The sequence below is a fragment of the Pollachius pollachius genome (assembly GCF_949987615.1).
Source record: "Pollachius pollachius genome assembly, chromosome: 2".
In the NCBI taxonomy this organism is placed as follows: Eukaryota; Metazoa; Chordata; class Actinopteri; order Gadiformes; family Gadidae; genus Pollachius; species Pollachius pollachius.
Window position 1 is genome coordinate 979,736 of NC_136935.1, and position 20,757 is coordinate 1,000,492.

The 20,757-nt window shown below is 50.9% G+C and overlaps 1 protein-coding gene across 1 annotated transcript in view; it reads right to left on the bottom strand.

Annotated features, from left to right (window-relative positions):
* Nucleotides 1-936: 936 nt before the first annotated feature.
* ptpn20 (protein tyrosine phosphatase non-receptor type 20) overlaps nucleotides 937-20,757 on the bottom strand; it is a gene marked incomplete at its 5' end in the record, with an annotated part of 30,021 nt that continues 10,200 nt past the window's right edge. Inside the window, 24 exons of the mRNA XM_079729017.1 lie at nucleotides 937-1,070; nucleotides 1,162-1,224; nucleotides 1,395-1,610; nucleotides 2,250-2,584; nucleotides 4,270-4,360; nucleotides 4,913-5,061; nucleotides 5,224-5,360; nucleotides 6,035-6,117; nucleotides 7,242-7,520; nucleotides 7,750-7,991; nucleotides 9,505-9,591; nucleotides 9,985-10,022; nucleotides 10,205-10,415; nucleotides 12,466-12,640; nucleotides 13,358-13,528; nucleotides 13,763-14,329; nucleotides 14,390-14,522; nucleotides 15,262-15,821; nucleotides 16,790-16,888; nucleotides 17,695-17,897; nucleotides 18,768-18,933; nucleotides 19,385-19,470; nucleotides 19,962-20,055; nucleotides 20,391-20,492. Of these exons, the coding sequence (XP_079585143.1) occupies nucleotides 960-1,070; nucleotides 1,162-1,224; nucleotides 1,395-1,610; nucleotides 2,250-2,584; nucleotides 4,270-4,360; nucleotides 4,913-5,061; nucleotides 5,224-5,360; nucleotides 6,035-6,117; nucleotides 7,242-7,520; nucleotides 7,750-7,991; nucleotides 9,505-9,591; nucleotides 9,985-10,022; nucleotides 10,205-10,415; nucleotides 12,466-12,640; nucleotides 13,358-13,528; nucleotides 13,763-14,329; nucleotides 14,390-14,522; nucleotides 15,262-15,821; nucleotides 16,790-16,888; nucleotides 17,695-17,897; nucleotides 18,768-18,933; nucleotides 19,385-19,470; nucleotides 19,962-20,055; nucleotides 20,391-20,492 (4,398 nt within the window). The 3' untranslated portion in view covers nucleotides 937-959. The remainder of the gene's footprint in view (nucleotides 1,071-1,161; nucleotides 1,225-1,394; nucleotides 1,611-2,249; nucleotides 2,585-4,269; nucleotides 4,361-4,912; nucleotides 5,062-5,223; nucleotides 5,361-6,034; nucleotides 6,118-7,241; nucleotides 7,521-7,749; nucleotides 7,992-9,504; nucleotides 9,592-9,984; nucleotides 10,023-10,204; nucleotides 10,416-12,465; nucleotides 12,641-13,357; nucleotides 13,529-13,762; nucleotides 14,330-14,389; nucleotides 14,523-15,261; nucleotides 15,822-16,789; nucleotides 16,889-17,694; nucleotides 17,898-18,767; nucleotides 18,934-19,384; nucleotides 19,471-19,961; nucleotides 20,056-20,390; nucleotides 20,493-20,757) is intronic.

The window sequence follows — 20,757 nt, forward strand, 5'->3', positions numbered from 1 at the left end:
TACTACTATTTTCAGCAATGATCCTATCCTACACTGTACAAAATAGGACAAACAACTCATTAAAGGGGATGCAGGGTACGAGACCTCCATTCCCTTTTGACTGAAAAATAAAACTTGACCAAAACCTCTAACAATGGGAAAGCAGTAGAGCACAGAACGAGCGGCCGCACCCCCAGCACTGAGCACCGCGCTCCGAGATCAACCTCTCACTCGCCGAGTTCTACATCACATGGTGACCTATGACCTCTCGGGGGTCAACATGGAACCAGAGCAGTGGGTCATCCCAAGGCACTTAAATCTTTTCCTTTTCGGATGGTGATCTACAGCAAAACAAACAAGGCCTTCCACCCTGCGCCCGGACATCTAGCTCTGAAATGTACTTACAAATGAACGTTGGTATGAAGTACTTACCCCTTGTGCTAATTTGTGTTAACTTATGTACGTACTATTGTGCTGCGTGGAACATGTGCTTGTAACTAACTAGTGTGCCTAACACAACTGTTTTGCTTCAAGGAACACAGCTGTGGATGTTGTTAAAAAACAAACGCATATCCCAACATGAACAGTGACCATGAAAGATCAAAAAGATTCTTGTGCTACGAACATTAAAAAAAAACGCTTCACAATGAAGGCAAATGGTCGACGGTGAGAAGCTTGCCCTATCCGAACGTGTCAATATGGTGGTAGGAGAGTGTACTGTGATGGGGCAACGCCAAACAACAAGAAAGAAATGAAATGAAAGCCGTCCATTCATCTTCCTCTTCCTGCCTCCATCCCTCCTGATAATATTCCTATAAAAACAGGCCTTAGCGCAAAGATATCAAAACAGAACAGCGATCAACAAAGTTAACTAAACCCTCGCAGGCAAATGGTTTCAGTGCATCTAACGACACCTGTTAGGAAAGAAATGTACATTGTCTCACAGAGTCTGTCCTTCACGGAGCCCAAAGTGGAGCGTCTCAGACCATTTGGATCTCTAGAGGGGCTTCTGGTTGCCATTGGTTACCATGAAGACGCAGGATTCCCTGCAAAACATCCAGCCAGACTTTGTAGCAGAAGAGGTACTGTTCCTGGGGAGACAGAGGGTACACATGTCAGAGGGATGTTGATTCGCTTTGTTTAGATGCTGACCTCTGAACTTCAAGGTCAGTCGCCACTGACCTTGGTTTGTATCATCCCGTACCGCTGAAGCCTCATCTCCCTCACAATGTCCCCTACATTAATCTGTGAACACGGAGGACAATTATGAATGAAGATGAGAATACTGTGTGTACAAACATGTACAAATAAAGACAACAACATCACCTTCATCATCACCACCATCACTACCACCACCTCCACCTCCACCACCTCCACCTCTCCCCTCCGCCCGTCCTCCCCGGGGCTCCACTCACCGGCAGGTCGTTCTCGATGAGGCTGAGGATGACGTCGGTGCAGATGAGCACGCCCGTGCGCCCGATGCCGGCGCTGCAGTGCACGGTGAGCGGCCCGTTGTGGTGCACTGCCCGCAGGTATCGGATGAAGCGCACGAGGTGCTCCGAGCTGTGCGGCACGCCGTGGTCCGGCCAGTGGGTGAACTTCAGGTGGCGGACGAAGTGTGTCGCCCCAGTCTGCCACGAGAGGGCGAAAGGGCGTGGTCGGGCGTCAGCAGGGTGGGGATGAGACTCACAGATCAGACTTCAGATTGTGAGACTAAAGTTAGACAGCAGACAAGCTCAAATGTTCACTTTGTATGTCTCTAGACCAATCATGTCGCTGGAGGGGGGGATCTGTTTGCGTGTACGCGGTTAAAAGCGAACGCAAACTCATCCAGCACGAGTACACTTTTCCCTGTGTGAACACAAGCCTAAACATCACGTCCGGACACCAAGGTTCCTGGTACCTAGAGCCCCTTCAGTCGATGGTTTCTGGGCCAGGCTGTGTGCCTGGCCCAGTGTGGGATCCTGACTGCAGGATCCCACATAAGTATATGATAGACCAGGGGCCACAGAGAAATAGGTTTCTTCGTTTTAATACTTTTGTGTAATTTCTAGAGCCATTTGTCCGTTCTGGGCTACTGTAGAAACACCAACAACATGGCCGCCTCCATGGAGAGGACTCCTCTCCCTATATAGATATAAAGGGGCTCATTCTAAAATAATGAAAATAATTCCATGGGATTATACACAGATTAAAACATTTATTCCACTTCTCCCCAATCCGATTGCTAGATTCCCCTCAATACCACACAGGGCACCCTTAAGACCCACCTGGGTGTCCTCCATGCGTATGACCTTAATGTGGAAGTAGTCGAGGCTCTGCTGGTTGACCAGGTGCAGCTGGAAGCGGCCCTCCTCCAGCGCCCGGCTCGGCGTCTCGGGCCAGTACTTGTGGCACTTGATGCGTCCTCGCTCCACCTCCTGCGTCATCATGGCCACCACGTCGGACTTGTTCTCCCAGACCATCTGCCAGAAGGCGGGGGCGGTGGTGGGCAGCGGGCCCTGGCAGGAGATGTACTGGAACTCCTCCTGGCCCACCGCCATGCGGATGTAGCTGGCGTTGATGTAGTCTCGCGACTCGCCCAGGGCCACGCGTGTCTTGTCGTCTGAAGCGGAAGAAGACGGAGAGGACATGAGCAGGTGTGTTGGGATGTTTGACTCAGGGTCAAGGCCTGTCCATCAGCGTTAACAGTCTGGGTTTTATATTTCTGCTATTCATTCTGTGGATGTCGACATTTTGTTTTTGGATTTTTGCATATTTTTCGTTTTAGAGTCGCTGTTGTAGTAACAGTACTTTCTGTTGCGACTCTAACATTTCCTGCCCAGGAAAAATAAACAACATCTTATCTTATCTTATGCATTGCATCAACGTAATGACTTAATGACCTGTAATGACTCAATAACTTACTGGAAGCTCCATTTTGAACGTATTGTTTTGATGCTATTTTTACACACGTGTATAAGTTTGAAACACACTTCAACTGTCACCGCAAAGGGTAGAAAACGCTCCAAAGAGCACAGGAAGGCCAAACAAACTAAAGGAAAGCAGTAAAAGGAGAAGTGAGCAGGAGGAAAGAGGCTGGGAGAGACTGAGCAAACGTAGTAATGTTTTTTCAAGGTTGGCCTTCCTTCCTCCTGCTTTGAAGGACAACCAAGAAAGAAAACAAGCCACTCGCAATATAAACCATTTAGGAGGAAGGACCGCCATCCGTGACCACCAAACAGACATAATCATGCTTTATGACCTCCGGAGAGACACACCCTTTTTACGATTGGATTGGAGATCGTTGTTGTGGTTCTCTGTTGTCCCAAATATTGTCCATCTGTCTAAAAATCTAATACTTCTCTCTCCATTACTGGCACTCAGACCAAGTAATACTTAATATAAGAACAATTATAAAGGTAAAAATAACATTACTTGGTTGGGAATATGTTCTGTACATGGTTTTGATCGTTTATTTCTGGACACCAGTATTCCCAGGGAGGTTAACATTCCATCCTAAATTTAATTTCTTTGTATTATTCTTATTTTTGTATTATTCTTATTTTTTTATTTAATTCAATAGAGATTGTTCTGTGTCTCCTGCGCGTTCATTGCCTTGGGTTCTCATGAAAGGGTTAGGGTTACTGCTATTATGATGAATCTGTGTTCTCAGCATAAACACTGAATTATGTTCTTTCATATCTTGCAGATGACAGTGCGTATGCCCGGTGTTAACTTAACCTAACTCCGGCCTAAACGGTTTCCCTGCGTGCCTACCCCTCTGACACCATCAGGCCCTTTAACACACAGCCGCCCTGCAACCTGCAATCTATTGCCTAGGGCTCTGCCTTCATTAGATTGATAACTTCGGGGTAATTACATACATATCATTGTGCAATCATACAAAGTATAGGGTAATTATACCGTGCAGATGATTAACATTATGGCAGATGGTTATTCAAAGTGAGGGATATTACTGAGGAGCTCTAGGCAAATGCCCTTCGCCCGCTAAAAGGCAGAGCTGGCTTGAAACGGCTGCTTGGGAAAGAGTTCGCAAACATGCTGTCAGTAAATGCCAGGTCTGTGACTATCCACCTTTTACGAGCTCCAGTTCAGCAATAAAAAACACAACATTCACATAAAAAAGAAAAAGAAAATGATGCACACCGGTTTGCCCCAATGCAGAAAAACAACGAACGGGATGTTCTGACGATGACTTTGCCAAAAGAAGGTACTAGTGTCCCATCCCTGACGGAACCGAACGGCGGCAGGTATTTCTCAGATAATCCCGCTCAATGAGCCACTTACAGGGCAGAATGTCTCTGTATCGGTTCTTGTCTCGGTTCTCGGGGGCCTTGCCCACTAGACAGTTGTCGGAGGGCTTCAGATGCTCCAGAGCCTGGAACAGACAAGAAAGCTACTGTGTGAAATCCACACCGTTTAGGAAACCCCATCCTCCTTCATCAGCCCAGAATGGGCCCACAGTCAGCACGCGGTGGGGCCCGCGCTGCGTGGAATTACTGCTAAGACTGTAAACGTGTGGAAAGATGCTAGTGAACCAGGGAATGTGTTAAGTCTGGTTGGGGTGTGTGTCCGTGTGTGTGTGTGTGTGTGTGTGTGTGTGTGTGTGTGTGTGTGTGTGGCTGTTTATTTCAGTTTGTGCAAAACATTTACTGCTGCTGTTTACACAAAATGCAAATAGAAGCTTTTCTGTGTATCTGTGTGTGTGTGTGTGTGTGTGTGTGTTTGTTTATCAATGTGTGGGCCAGAGTCTAACACACACACACACACACACAAACACACACACACACACACACACACCCACGATACAGTGGCATATCACACTCGCTCTCTCAGAGGCCCATCACCAACACGGAGAGCTTTGACTGTGTGTAAAGAACCGTTCAGTACGTATCTGTCGTCGTGCGGTAACTCAGAGCGGGGAACACACCATGAACTCTTTAACCAGCTCCTCCTGGTCCAGCTGGTTCTGCAGGATCTGGATCAGGGCTTTGACCCGGGAGCCGTAATACCGGCTGTTCTTGGACGGGGTGATCAGCGCTAGACTGGCCAGCTCTCCCTCCGACACTATGGGTGGCCCTGTCAAACAAAGACAAATATAGGAAGAAAAAACACAAATAGAGGAAATCAACTGTCTGAACACATGGACGGCTCCAATAGGCCGAAGTTGGGGTGGACTGTTGATTTACCAGGCCAGAACAGGGGTTCTTAAGCTCAGGATTGGTTTTAGCTAGGCTCTACCTGTTGGGACTGATGTCATTTCCTGTCGGTTGAGTTGCACGGCATCCTCGTCTTCTTCGTCGCTGCTCCAGCCATCCGATTGGTTGATTCTGATGCATTTAGGGTGCTGCTCCAATAGCGTGGTCACAAATTGTTTCCTGGGGGAGGGATGGGGGGAGGGAGGGAGGGAGGGGGGAGGCGGGAGGGAGGGGAGGGAGGGAGGGAGGGAGGGAGGGAGGGAGGGAGGGAGGGGATGAGGGTCAGACCAGCCTGCTGTTGTTAGGGGAATCATCGTTCGGCTTCCTTTCCCTGCGACTTTTCCACCTAAAATAGACAAGGGGCTAATGCTTCTCTGTGCGCTTTATAGTTCAGGATAATGGTGGCGGATGAACTAATCACTTGCTAAGTGTGGAACTACTCCCGTTTCTTTAACACATGAGCAGCCAGAGGCACCACAGCTTTTTCCTGCGGTGCTCTCTGCTGCCGCCGTGTGGTCAGTTAGTGACAACTGACGCAAAAGGTAAACACAAACAGAAGTTAAGTAGGCTACACTTGATATTATAAGTACATATCGGTGGTGTAGTCTACTCACATACTGTTTCACCCCTTCTCTTCCACTTGCGTAATTTTCCACATTAAACTTTACAAATTGTTCCAAGACTCTTCCATCAACTTGCAAGAGGTTCGGCCTCCGAAACCCAGTTTTAAAAAGTGGAAACCCACGGATGAGACGGTAGGTGATACCGCAGTGAGGGTTGGAGGGGTGTGTGGAGACGTACACAGGGTGACATCGATATCAGGGGGACTGGGGTGTGTGGTGGTCGGCCAGTACCTGTCTGAGGCTCCGTGCAGCATGTCAGAGACACTGAGGGACGGGCAGCAGGCTGGGTGGGAGGGGGTGCTGTTACAGCTCTCCTAGAGGACACACAGAGGCACTCGGTGACCAGAGAGCGATGGCTCCACAGTTACATTTAGAAGAAGAAGAAGTACAGGAATAATTTCACAGAAGTAGGACATGCAATACAAGGTTATCAAAACACCGCATTCGTGTTTATGAATTCATGTAATGTCGTGCGTGTGTGTGTAATGTGTGCGTGTGTTTGCGGTTTACCTGATCTATGGCGTTCTCATCTCTTACAACAGCCAGCCGATGTATAGGATATGGGTTAGCGGCGGCAAAAACTCCCACCTCTACGGTTGGGTTGGGTGCTGCTTCTGGATCAACAGAATACAGTATATGAGTGTTAACCTAAACCACAAAGAATGGGATTGTTATGCTGTCTTTAACAAATACACAAACCCTCATTTTTGAAATCTACAATAACCAAAATAGTTGATTAATAAAGATTATATTTAGAGAAATTCATCTATTATCAGTAGAGAAGGAACGCTGGACGCAAATCCCCAGCTGGTTGGAACGAACTGGTCCGGATTGACACAATAACATCATCTAATATTAATTCATAATGTTTCAATAGGCACTATCACACGTCCAGGCTGTGCCAGTCCTTTAATGGCACAGGGGTCATGTGTGAATGAGAGCCGTTCCGCCAATTCCCCTGCGTAAGATGCTCTTACATTACCAGCAAAGTCCCGGCATGGCCTTATGTGAAAACAATGCTGTTACATTAACGGCACCCACACTCACAAGGTAGGGCGCACTGACCTATGACGCTCTGCGGTCAAACTTTGTTTTGAGCTGATCACAAAGTCCTCAAGAGGGTGACTTGAGTTAATTCCGCCCCCGCTGTTAACTCATGCAGGAGGGAAATATTGTACAACCTAAAGCTTTTCCCCGACGGACATGTGTTTGACCTCAGCGGATGCAACGTACATTCACGATGGTCTAGTTCCCGGTCGAGTCTGTCCCCTTTACGTTAGTAAAGGGTAGTCACATGACCACAAATCAAAACAGAAGAGGGTCGGACCCCTCCCCAGGTATACTATGTAGATACTGTACATACATCTACGCTGTATGCAACCAGTTTATATATACCATGTTTATGAAGCCATGTTGGAAAGCATGTGGGGGTCTTCACACTACAGCGGGCTGGGGGGGGGGTGTTGTCGGAGCCGTTACCGGGGGGATGCTCCACGGGCTTGCCGGGCGCGGCCTCCGGAGAGCAGCAGGGGTCCGTGGCGGGGTCAGTCCACACGGGGCCCAGGCTGAGGGTCCTGTCGGTCGCCGGGGGCGGGGCTCTGGGGTGCCCCGCCGACAGGAAGTCGCGGCAGATGGTGAGCTGCACCACGCCCTCCGCCCGCCGCAGGATGTCCACCACCTTCCCGTGGCTCAGCCCCGAGACGATGACGCCGTTCACCTGGAACGCACACGCAGGCACGCACACACGCACACGCAGGCACGCACACACACACACACACACACACACAAACGCAAACTATAACAACCAGGTCTTTCAGTAATGAACTACCACAGGATCAGAAGAAGAAGAGAAGAAAGATGAGGAAGAGGAACAGGAGGATGAGGAATAGGAGGAGGAATAGGAGGAGGAGGAGGAATGAATGGGGGGGGGTGGGGTCTCTTGGTACCTCCAACAGGATGTCCCCAACCCGCAGTCGCCCGTCCTGCTCCGCCACGCCCCCAGAGCAGATCTCCTTCACCCGCAGCACGCTGCCGTTGGCTCCACCAATCAGAGCGAAGCCCAGCCCGCTGTTCTCGGGCTTGGTGAAGTCCAGCTGCATGATGCAACTCTGGAGCCGACCAATCACACAAAGACGTGAGGATAACCCGAACAACGACAGGGAGACGGTGGACGAATGGAGAGTCAGGCCTGGTTTACATTCATGATTCATGATGGTGGATAGGACATCTTTTTCCATCTATCTCTCTCTCTGTCTCTCTTGTGTGCAAGCACACACACACACACACACACACACACACACACACACACACACACACACACACACACACACACGCAGACCCCCAGCAGGGGGCCAGGGGAATGCGTTGATTGACACACAGTAGACTCAGGTTACAGCGTATGACTATCACTATTGTCCAATAATCTCCTAAAACTCTCAATAAACTCCATATCCTGACACCGGTTTTAGTTTATGTCAGAAGTCCGTTTTACGCATGCTGTGTTTGTCGACTTACATCGCGGTCTGAGGTGAGAGAGAGGCGCGAGGTGGATTTCCCCGCGGTTTTACAATCGGCTGCAGAAAAATGAAAAAACACACAAACACACAGAAATAGAAGAGAGAGAATCTGTTAATCGCACGCTTTCGATCCGGTGATCCAACACACCGATAGTCGATTTAGTCGGAGCCTGCTCATAATAACTTGAGCTCCCTCGAGAACTGTTCAAGTGTCCCAAACGTCCCACCACTCAAGTTTCCCATGCCTAAATATGTAAGCACCAAAACCCACCCAATACCCCACCCCCCCCCCTCCCCTCCTGTTCCTCGTTCACACATAAATCCAACTCACATGGACCCTCCTTCTCTTGAGCCATGCTGGGGGAGAGGTGTTGATGGGTGGGCTTCTGCTATGACAGGCGGACAAGGCTACTCTCCGCGGGCTCTCCCTGCGCTCTGTTGCCCTCCGAGCACCTCAGCAAGCCTCCGGGTCGCTAGGCAACCGGCCCGTTGGTCCCACGCATGGACCACCGCTCGTCTGTCTCTGGTTCAGAGAGTGTGTGTAGCTGTGTGTGTAGCTGTGTGTGTCTGTTTGTGTGTGCGAAGCTGGTATGTGTGTATGGATCAGGTATGTGTGTTTATATGGGGAAGGTGTGTGTGTGTTTATGGAAACAAGTGTGTGTGTATGTGTGTGTCTGTATGTGCGGCCATGTGTGTGTATAGGTCAGGTGTGTGTGTGTGTGTGCGTGTTTGTGTGGCTGTGTGATAGCATGTACGTGTGTGTGTGTGTTTGTGTGTGTGTGTTTATGTGTGTGGGGCAGGTGTGTGTGTATGTATCTCTGGGAAAGTGTGTGTGTGTGTGTGTGTGTGTGTGTGTGTGTGTGTGTGTGTGTGTGTGTGTGTGTGCGTGTGCGTTGGCGTCTCTATGTTACCCACATGCTGCAGTTCAATACACCAGTGGAGGGCAACAGGCTCGCTAATTATTAATCCTACAATGAGAGGCTGGGTTCTGTCTGTCAGTACTCGGATCATACATGAGCACACACACAAACACACACACACACTCTGACACGCACACAAGCTTACACTACACAAATAGCACTTTCTGTTCTCACACAGAAAGCAAGCAAGCAGAAATAAAAATAAAGGAACCTAGCGAGTGTAGCAGTCTGTGAGAAATGCAGGCAGAGGAAAAAAATGACTCACTTTCTACAGTGGAAGCTTCTTTCTCTGGAGAGTTTGGGTCCTCAAAACGAGCAAAGAACTTCCTGTCTTTCTTCCAATCAAAAAGGCCTGAGAAAGAGTAGACCAGTTCAAAAGGGCTCTTTCTGCAGGCTTCTTGAATGAAATGGATGTTGAAGTATGGAATATTTATATCTCTAAAGGCCTATTGAATGAAATGGATATTGAAATATGGAATATTTATATTTCTGCAGGCGTATTGAGTGAAATGGATATTGAAATATGGAATATTTATATTTCTGCAGGTGTATTGAATGAATTGAAAATTGACAAAACGTAATGAAAGTTGCGATTGGATAATTAAAGTTCTACAAAACATTTGATAAAAACATCATTGCCGTGTTGAATGAGAACCAAACTCTCTAAGCAGCGAATATAACACCAAGCAATTTAATAAATGATAAACCACTGAAGCAGCTATTCTACCAACAAGCTGTTTCTCACCGTTCCACTTTGCCTTAGGAGTCACTGGATGGTCCTCTCTGAGGTTTTAAAGGGACAGAGACGACACAGTTATTGAAATCGACGCATGTCCATCCATCCATTCCTTTATTCATCTCTCTTTTCATCCATCCATCCATCCATCCAACCCCCCATTCACCCATCCACCCGTCCATTCATCCGTCCGTCCGTCCGTCCGCTCATAGCCTTCAGCGCCTCCCACCTGATGACCTTGAGCTTGACCTTGCGCGGTGCGATCTCGCAGGCCTTGACGGCGTCCTCCAGGGTCATCCCCAGGGTGCAGCGGCCGCAGATGTAGACGATCTTGTCATTGGGCTGGACGCTGCCCTCCTCGCTGGCGGGCGAGCCGGGCACCACCTCCAGGCAGTAGATCCCCTGCCAGCGGCTGCCGATGCCCCCGGTCAGCTTGATGCCTGGGGGAGACACCGGGACGGTTTGCATAAGGCAGGCATCTCCAAACGGCGGACCGCGGTCCGGGTCCGGACCAAGCGACGGTCCTATCCGGACCCATGACCAATTTAAAACAATGCGATTTTTTAATTTTTTTATTTATATATATATATATTTTTATATTTCACTATACAAATCATGATTATGTTAATAAAGACATTTCTCACTGAAATACAAATTGAAAGGCAGAACAGTACTTAGTACAGCATAAAAACAGCAAAAAGTAATGATCTTCACAGAGCGGAGATCATGCACTCGCCGAACTCCCCCCCTCCCTCCGTCTGTCACGACATGTGCGTAATAGCGTCACTCAAAATATAGCCAATCAAATCGTTTGTTTACCGGAAGAGCGATTTGGAATGAGAAAATGGCTTGTTTGAAAATTAGGAAAGTTGACCACGAAAACAGACATTTTAAAGATGAATGGACTGACCAATACATGTTCATTCTCCCGCAAGGCAGTACTTAACCTTTGTTGTGTCTTTTATGTGTTGAAACCGTGGCGCTGATAAAAAGCGGGAATATTAAGCGGCATTATGAATCCAAACACAGATCCTTCGAGTAAAAGTATCCCCAGAAGTCAGCAGTAAGAGCATGGAAAATATCCGAGCTAAGAGCTCAGTATGAGAGGTCTACGCGAGTCTTCACACACTAATTGACATGCCAGCAACGTGCAAATGAATGCTAACTTAAGATTGCATGGATTTTTGCAACATAAAATAACTTTCAGTGACGCGACTGTTGTGAAGGAGTGCTTGACCGCCGCTGCCGAGACGTTACTTGAAGGTAAACAAAGGGATGAATTGTGTGAAAAAATAAAGCAAATCCCAATGTCAGCTGCAACGACAACCAGAAAATCCGAAATGTTATCAGATGACGCACTGTCACAGCTTGATGCGGCTGTTCAGAGTGCCCCATCCTTAGCCATCGATGAGTCTTCAGATGTAACGGATAATGCCCAGCTTTTGGTTTATGTGCGATTTTTTCATCAAGACAAGAAAGAGATCTGTGAGGACCTGTTGGGTCTAACACCACTTGAGACACACACAAGACGAGAAGATATTTATGAGGCTATAAAGGAGATGCTGTCAAAGAGGGGGATTGATCTAACAAAGGTTGTCTCAGTCACTACAGATAGGGTACCTGTTTTGCTTACTTGAAATGTAGGCCTGGTGTACCTGTTTTGCTTACTTGAAATGTAGGCCTAATGCACTTTGTGTTTATTTGAAATGTAGGCCTGGTGTACCTTTTCTCTTTACTTGAAATGCAGGCCTAATGTACCTGTTTTGTTTACTTGAAATGTTAATATGCGTTACTTTGTCTTACTTGTTTTTCATGGTTAAAAGTAAGGTATATGGAAATTGAAAATAAATACATCTGAAATTATAAGGAAATATGCCGTGTTGATTGTATTTGACAAAAGTAGGCTATTAGGACGTGGTAGGTTAGAGGTTCGGACCTTTCTTGGAAGGAATTTTTAGGAACTGGACCTTGTTCAATTTTAATTGAAGACCCCTGGTATAAGGCATCATGTATCATTTACTGTGGAAGACACCGGAAGGGTTTATCATCCCTGCCCACGTTCAAAAAGCACCTCAAAACATTCCCTTTTCACCAAGTCCCTCCCCCTTTCCACTCCCCTTTTTGTTTCTCTAAGAGACCTTGGGTACTATGAAAGGCGCTATATAAATCCAAGTTATTATTATTATTATTATATATAAGGTATCATGTATCCAAGTTACTTCAGTCGTTATCGTGTCGGCTAACAACTCATTGCAGTCTAACAGGAAAATACTGCCGTCCCCAACATGTTAGCCGTTTTATAGCGACTCAATCAGTAAAAATGTAAACATTCCGCAGATTAATGTTGGATTCATGGCGCATGAATGTTTTAACTAACAAGGCAGAGACGGGGCCTTGATTGGAAAACGTTACGGCCCCTTGAGGATCAGGTGTCGGACAACGCCGGGGTGGGATTATGCGGGAAGGGGTCGGCGGCAGAGGGCCCCTCACCCAGCTGTCCCGAGGGGGTCTTGTGCAGGACGATGTCCGGCAGGCTGTCACAGGACGGGGGGGCCACCAGGTTGCTCACCGCCCTCCCCAGGGTCATGCTCAGGTGGCGCGGAGACGACCGCAGGATGGTCATGGCGAGCTCGTCCGCCACTCGGGTGACGTCGTGGCCGTTGACCTGCGGGATGAGATGCCCAAAGCAAGTTCCCATTAGTGATGCATGTGTGGGTGTGTGTGTGTCTGCCTGCCCGGTGATGGTTTTACTCTGTGTGTGTTTGTGTATGTTTGTGTATGTCCGACTGTGTGATTGTATGTGAGTGTGTTGGTGTGTGTATGTATCTTTCTTTGCCAATGTGTGTGTGAGTGCATATGTGTCTATGTGTGTCTGTTTGTGTGTATATGTATGTATGTGTGTGTCTGTGTGTGTATATATGTATGTATGTATGTATGTATGTATGTATGTATGTATGTGTGTGTGTGTCAGTTTGTGTGTATATGTGTGTGTGTATGTGTGTCTGTTTTTTTGTATGTGTGTGTGTCAGTTTGTGTGTATATGTGTCAGTTTGTGTGTATGTGTGTGTGTGTGTGTGTGTCTGTATGCGTGTGTGTGTGTATGTGTGTGTCAGTTTGTGTGTGTGTGTATGTGTGTCTGTTTTTGTGTATGTGTGTGTTTGTGTGTATGTGTGTGTGTCAGTTTGTGTGTATATGTGTCAATTTGTGTGTGAATGTGTGTGTGTGTATATGTGTGTGTGTGTGTCTGTATGCGTGTGTGTCAGTTTGTGTGTATATGTATGTATGTGTGTGTGTCAGTGTGTGTGTGCGTGCGTGCGGGCGGGCGGGCATGCGTGTGTGTGTGTGAGTGTGTCCGCGTGTGTGTGTGTGTGTGTGTGTGTACCGTGACGAGCCGGTCCCCAGACCGGAGGCGACCGTCGGCCCTGGCCGGGTTGTCCAGGATGTCCTGGACGTAGTAGCTGTTGTCCAGCTTGCTGCGGGCGATGGTGAAACCAAAGCTCCCGTTCCTGGATTTGGTCAGCTCCACCGACAGCTCAAACTCCTTGTTCAGTCCCTTCAAAAACAAAACGACAATACACGATTCAATGGGTTATCACGTGAGGAAACATGGAAACTACAACGACCCAAATGCAACATCCCTGTTATTGTGTCGACGCTGGAATCCATAGCAGCCTAATAGAACCGTGTCCCGTGCACACTCAACAAGCAGGAGGACATGAAGCCCATGCTGCTGAAGGATGCGTCCTTTGAGCCGGGACTCGAACAGCGGAACCACTTCGACCCTCACCTCCCGAGGGTCGTCCTCCTCTTCATCGTTCTCTCCGTAGTCAGCGAAGGTGTAGTCGTTGTACTGCTTGATGCTCCACTCCGGAGACACCTCCTTGGGCATGAGGCTGACCAGCACGTCGGGGCTGAGCAGGACGGGGGACAGCGCCGTGGGCAGCACCTGGGTGGTGATGGGGGCCGGGGGGGGCAGCAGTGTTTTTGGGGGCGTTGGCGGCGCCGGCGCCGGCGCCGGCTGGGCCAGGGGGTGGGCCGGGGGCCCCAGAGACCGGCAGCCGCCCCTCAGGGTGGGGTTGGGGTGGGGGGCCGGGGGCTCCCTCTGGGGGTACTGGGGGGCCTTGGGCTGCTGGGCGGAGCGGCCCTGAGGGGGGGGGTGCGCCTGGGAGCTGCTGGTCAGGATCCCGGCGGGGGCCGGCGGAGCAGCCGGACCCCCCGTGGTGGTGCTGGGGGGGTGGTGCGCTGGCTGGTGGAGGCTGTAGCGGCTGAACACGGTCGCCAGGTGGCTGGGGGGGGCGCTGGAGTTAGCGTTGGTCGCGGGCGTGTGAGGGATCAGAGGGGGCGGGCTGGGGGTCTGGGCGGCCAGCGGGGCGTGGCCGGGGGCGTGGTCGGGGGCGTGGTCGAGGCCGGGGGCGTGGCCGGGGGCGTGGCCGCGGGCGGGGTCTACCGTGGAGCTGATGGTGAGGTACTCCTCGTCTGCCAGGATGGTCAGCCCGTTACCCATCATGCAGTAGGTCACGCCTCCGTCCGCATCCTCCCGGATTCCGCTGAGGATGAACGCATGAATTGAGTTATTATTATTCATCAGACTCAGCCTCATGTTGAGCTCATGTGTTTGAGTAGGGAGCTACGTGGGGGCCACTGTGCGTTTGTTTATGTGTGTGTGAGCGCGTGTTTTCATGTGTGCGTTGTGGCATCCCGCCGCTGGACCTCGGACCGGGCGGGTCCGAGGAGACGCAGTAGACCTGGTTTACCGTCGCCGCCCTCCAGCCGGCGACAGAGAGCACCACGTCTCTCCCCCCAATCAGCGCAATCGGGGACACCTGGCCGGAGGAAGGGAATGGACCAGGAGCCGACATAAAAGGGGCACCAGACCGGGCGAACGAGAGAGTGCCAGGGAGAGAGTCCGCACCACATGGAGAGTGACACGGTGGGAGTCCGCCCCACGGAGAGAGTGACACGGAGGGAGTAAGCACCAGAGCAGGCGAACGGCAAGGGACGCGGAGGGAGTACGCACCAGGGCGAAGCGACACGGAGGGATTCCGCACCACGCCGGCGATCTAGAGGCTCACGGAGACCCTAGCACGAGGATACAGACTAACCATTCTGTTGAAATAAACGCCGACTGCGGCTTTAACCCCTGCTTTCCGTGTAATTCCTGCCGGGTATCTGACACTTGGGGAGACGGGTTGCCACAGCGTGTGTGCGCGTTCGTGTGTTCGTGTGTGTGTGTGCGAGCGCGTGCGTGCGTGTGTGTGTGTGTGCGTGCGTGCGTGCGTGCCTCACCTGGTGTACATGGGCTTGGGAGCCTTCCGGGGGCCGCCGCTCTCCAGCAGCTCCGCCCCCGGCCGGGGGGTCTGGCCCCGCCCCTCCTGCCCTCCGTCCTCCTCGTGCTCCTTCGCCCCCCCCGCCGTCTCCGTCCTCTGCCGGCCGTCCCACAGCAGGCCGGGCGAGGGCATGGGGAAGCGGCGGGCGGTGGGGGCGCTGGGCGAGGCGGGGGAGGCGGGGGACACCGGGGAGGTGGGCGTGGGCGGGGAGGCGGGCTGTGGGGGGGAGGGCGGCTCGGGGCAGGGGTCGCTGACCAGGCTCTGCAGGCTGTCCAGGCTGTCCTGGCTCTGCTGGGGCGCGGACTCCCCGGAGGGGGGCGGGTCGGGGGTCTTGGTGCCCGTCAGGTCGGCGGCCGACACCGACTCCTGGGGGCCCCCGGGGCCCTGGGGGCCCCCGGGGCCCTGGGGCCGCGGGCCCAGCCCGTGCTCGAACTGGAAGCGCAGGAGCTGGCTGTAGTTGTCCTCCCCCAGCCGCAGGTCCAGGGACTTGGAGCGGACCTCTCGGCCGGGCCGGGGGCTCTGGGGAGACAGGGGGGATGGGGGAGACAGGGGGGAGAGGGGGAGACAGGGGGAGACAGGGGGGAGAGGGGGAGACAGGGGGAGACAGGGGGGAAAGGGGGAGACAGGGGGGGGAAGGGGGAGACAGGCGGGAAGGGGGAGACAGGGGGGAAAGGGGGAGACAGGGGGAGACAGGAGGGTCAGGGGGAGACGGGGGTCAGGGGGAGACAGGGGGAAAGGGGGAGACAGGGGGGATGGGGGAGACAGGGGGAAAGGGGGAGACAGGGGGGGAAGGGGGAGACAGGGGGTCAGGGGGAGACAGGGAGGAAGGGGGAGACAGGGGGGGGAAGGGGGAGACAGGGGGGGGAAGGGGGAGACAGGGGGGGGAAGGGGGAGACAGGGAGGAAGGGGGAGACAGGGGGGAAAGGGGGAGAGGGGGGTCAGGGGGAGACAGGGGGGGGAAGGGGGAGACAGGGGGGGAAGGGGGAGACAGGGGGGAAAGGGGGAGACAGGAGGGTCAGGGGGAGACAGGGGGGTCAGGGGGAGACAGGGGGAGACAGGAGGGTCAGGGGGAGACAGGAAGGTCAGGGGGAGACAGGGGGGTCAGGGGGAGACAGGGAGGAAGGGGGAGACAGGAGGGTCAGGGGGAGACAGGGAGGAAGGGGGAGACAGGGGGGAAAGGGGGAGACAGGGGGAGTGAGCGGGGAGGTGGCTGTGGGCGTTCCTGGGACTTTGTGCATTGTGTTCATGTTTATTGCAGTGTGCTCTGAGCTTGTACATCAAGGTTCAGACTATGTTTATCTCAGACATAAGCTCTATCTAAGAATAAATGTTGTCAATCAAAAAAAGATCCTGTTGTAATTAGCATAATCACATCGTTCACGTGTTGTCAACAGAGTATGGTGTTTTAGCTACATCACTACAGTGTTTGTGTGTGTGTGTGCGTGCGTATGTGTGTAGTCCTAATAGTGTGGTGTGCGTGTGCTTACGAGTGTGTTATCATCCAGCTCGGTGAGCTCCCCTGCGGTTGGTCTGCAGATGAGCAGCTGGACGTCTGAAGGAGCTCCGCGGAGCAGGAACAAAACCCTCTGACCCAGAGACGGCACCGGGGTCAAACAACAATCAGACATTTCTGTGTGTATTTGTATTTGTGTGTGTGTGTGTGACTAGGTTTGTGCACTTATGTAGTGGGGTGGAGTATAGGTATGAGACTACTGCTGTCTCATCGTTTGTCTTTGCTTTTGTATCTTGCTCTCCTTTGTAAATAACAATAATTATAATACAAAAATAACAGTTTCATTTCATATTTTATACAGCATTTTCCCCAAACTCCAAAATGCTGTACAACCCATTAAAAGCAACAGCAACATCCGACGAAAGACACAGAACAGAGGACCAAGAAGAAGAGACAGACCAGGCAACAAGCTAATACATTGCCTTGGATGTCGTCCCCCGTATCTTAAGACTTCAGGGCTGATTATGGTCCCACGTTCACGCAACGCAAGAGGGTTTATGGAACCGCTACGTCCCTCCGTGCGTCCACCGCAAGGGTCTGACGTGCGCCTCCAAAACAATTGAGGCGACGCAGCAGCAGGGGCTGCGATTGGTCCACTCACTCAAACCAGACGCAGAACCAAAACAGGTTCTCGACTGCGTCCCAGCGTCTGCGGGGTCGTTGCGTTGCATCGATGTGGACCATAATCACCCCTTAACTCCTCCTCCTAGCAAGGCGTGGCCAGAACCGAGGACCAACCAGAGGAGACCACGTGTTGGAAACACCAAACACTGATCAAGCCAACGCCTTCCCTCGGAGCTCCGCCCCCCGTGTCTGAAGTCTGACTCCCCCTCCCAGTCAGGGGTGGTCAGCCGCCCGGCCTGGGGGGGGGGCCCTCACCTGGTACGAGAGGCCCCTGACGCGGTCCCCGTTGACGGCCAACAGGACGTCCCCCTCCCTCAGCAGGCCGCTGTCGTGGGCCGGTTGCCCCGGGAACAGCCTCTTGATGCGCACCAGGCTGACTCCGCCCGGCAGCTGGGTGATGAAGAAGCTGAAGCCCAGGCCGCAAAGGCTCTTCTTCAGGACCACCTCGTGGCTGTTCTCTGAGCGGGGGAGGGGGGGTGGAGAGTGTACTGAACAGTCCCGTTTGAATTTGGATTGTTCAAATCTGACCTGCGGTCCAATATTGGCACGTGTGCCGATATGTGAAACTGTTCAAATGAAAGTCTGCATTATTCATGGTTTTGCTGTTGGATAGGAGTATTGAGGGCCTTCCCGAGTTGTACAATAATTCAATTTAAATATGCGTACAGGGGCAGGTTCTGAAGAAAACAAAAAAACAAACACATGCTTGCTATTCCCAATGAATAATTAATGCAACGCTATGAATCATATCGTATAAGGGTTTAAAATGTGATGGCACATCCTCCAGAACAGAGGAGCCCGACCCTCTAAGGTTTCACTTCCTCCGCTCTCAGGACTCCGGCCGGACCAGAACTGTCTTGACAGCAACCACAATGTAGCTGTCAGATGACTCACACTCCCTCTGGGTGTGTGTGTGTGTGTGTGTGTGTGTGTGTGTGTGTGTGTGTGTGTGTGTGTGTGTGTGTGTGTGTGTGTGTGTGTGTGTGTGTGTGGGTGTGTGTGTGTGGGTGTGTCGGGGGGGAGGGGTGTTTATATTTGTGTGTGTGCGGCTGGGAGGGTGGCTGTGGGAGTGTGTGCTTTTGTTTGTGTGCTATGTGTGTGTTTGTGGATGGTTATGGGTGTATGGGGGGGTTGTTAGTGTTTCTGTTTATGATTTGGAGTGGGTTAGTGTATGTGTTGTCTTCGGGTTTGTGTTTGGGTGTGTCTGTGTTTGGCTGCCTATTTATGTGTATGTGTGTGTGTGTGTGTGTGTGTGTGTGTGTGTGTGTGTGTGTGTCTAACTGAGAGTGAGTGTCACTTTGATTACTGTGTCAGGGCCCAGCTCTTACCATCGGTTACAAAGCTGTAGTCCTTGGGCTTGCCACTCAAGGTCGTTTCCATGGGGACGTCGATCTTCATGGCCAGTGATTGGCTATGGGCCAGGGGGGGGCAGGGCGATTCAGACCTGGTATCCAGAACCACCATGGGCTCTCGCTCCAACAGAAGACTCACCACCTACAGGGGAATACACACACACACACACACACACACACACACACCATGTACATGTGTAAATGTCCTATGATGGACACATCAGTAAACTGCAGAACTATTGATGTCTGGGTGTTTTTGTCCCGGCAGTCTGTTCCTCCATGTTGGTTTCATGTTAATGAAGCTCTGAGCCTGAGGACTGTTGAGTACCAGTGTGGTTGATGTTAATCAGCGGGAGGAGTGGGGGGTGAGGAGGTTAAGCTGAGTAGGACAGCTTAGGCATCGGCGCCGTGCGTCAGCCTGACTCAAAGCGCCTTAGCATGGGCTAAAATAAAAACATATGTAGACAGATAACAGGCTGTGTGTTTGTGTGTGTGCACCATGCGTCAATGCTTTTGTCTTGTGTGTGTGTGTGTGTGTGTGTGTGTGTGTGTGTGTGTGTGTGTGTGTTTGTGTGTTTGTGTGTGTGTTTTACCTCTCCAGTCCTCTTCAGGCACTCCACAGCCTGTCGATGAGTCACGCCCCTCAGGTTGAAACCATCAACCTCCAGCAGTCTGTCCCCTGTTACACACACACACACACACACACACACACACACACACACACACACACACACACACACACAGTAGTATTGAGTGTTTGTATGCATGCAGCAGTGTGTGCAGGTCATTCCCTGTGTAATATGTATAGTTTCTGCTCACTGAAGCACAGATAAAATGCCGTAGACAAAGGTTTTATTCTTGCAAATATAACGTAAATTCTATCATTTCCATAAGGTTTCAGTTTATGTATCAGATAACACCATTACAATATACTTCCTGGTTTGCTTAACTTTACAATACGCGATTCAGCGTGTGCTTCCAAAGCATCCGATAATAAAGCCAATGTCCCGTTATGAGCTTGAACCCCCGCTACACTGATGCTTTAGGAGAGGACAGAGGTGGGTGAGGGTCAACAGTAGGCCAAAGGTCAGTGGAAGGAAGTGAAACCTCCACAACGTTCTACTGTTCTAATCGTTTGTCCACAACGTTCTACTGACTGACTTTGTTTACCTATTTGGATTCTGGCGTCCAGCTCTGCCGCGCCCCCCGGCACCAGCGTCTTGATGTAGATCCCTCCAAAACGCACGTTGGTGTTTATCCCGCCCTGTGATTGGACAAAGGCATTAGTCATGTGACAGACCTCCTTGTTGCTGCTGTCACTATCTCCAGGCATAATGACGTGTATGCACGTATGTGAAGTTAAGCCTGTTAACGGTATACTCAAATAGACAGATTAACTATATTAATCTCATATAAGGGCTGATATCATCATTGAAATTACTTGAATAACCATTTGTTAGAATTGTTAGGTTTGTTAGATTTGTTAGAGTGATGTACTTCATCGAAGTACATAAAAACAGTTGAGGAACAGTTGTACATGTAAATCATAACCACACACATGTTAGTATCATGTAGTATGTTAGTATGTTAGTAACTCACAGCCACACTTATGCCAAGGCTACCATCGTTCTTCTTTAGCTCCACAATAAGCTGCTCCCCCATTTTGAGACTGCAGATGGAGGGAGATCTGGAACAGGGGCCCTGAAAGAGAGCGGGGAACGATAAGACAAACGTAAACAGGGAGGGTGTGATGCCAGCCACGACTGTTGATGGGTCTGACCGGCGTCGGGGAATAGTCACATCAGGGTCATTCAATCCGATTAATAAATCAATCCATTAAACTGTTTACCTGGTCCGATTCATCCACCTTCACCTTCTGTCAATCAGATTCTTTTAAAGTATATTCTTATTGGCTTTGTGCATCATGATGGACAGGATAGTGAAAAAGGTGATGGGGAAGGTTGGG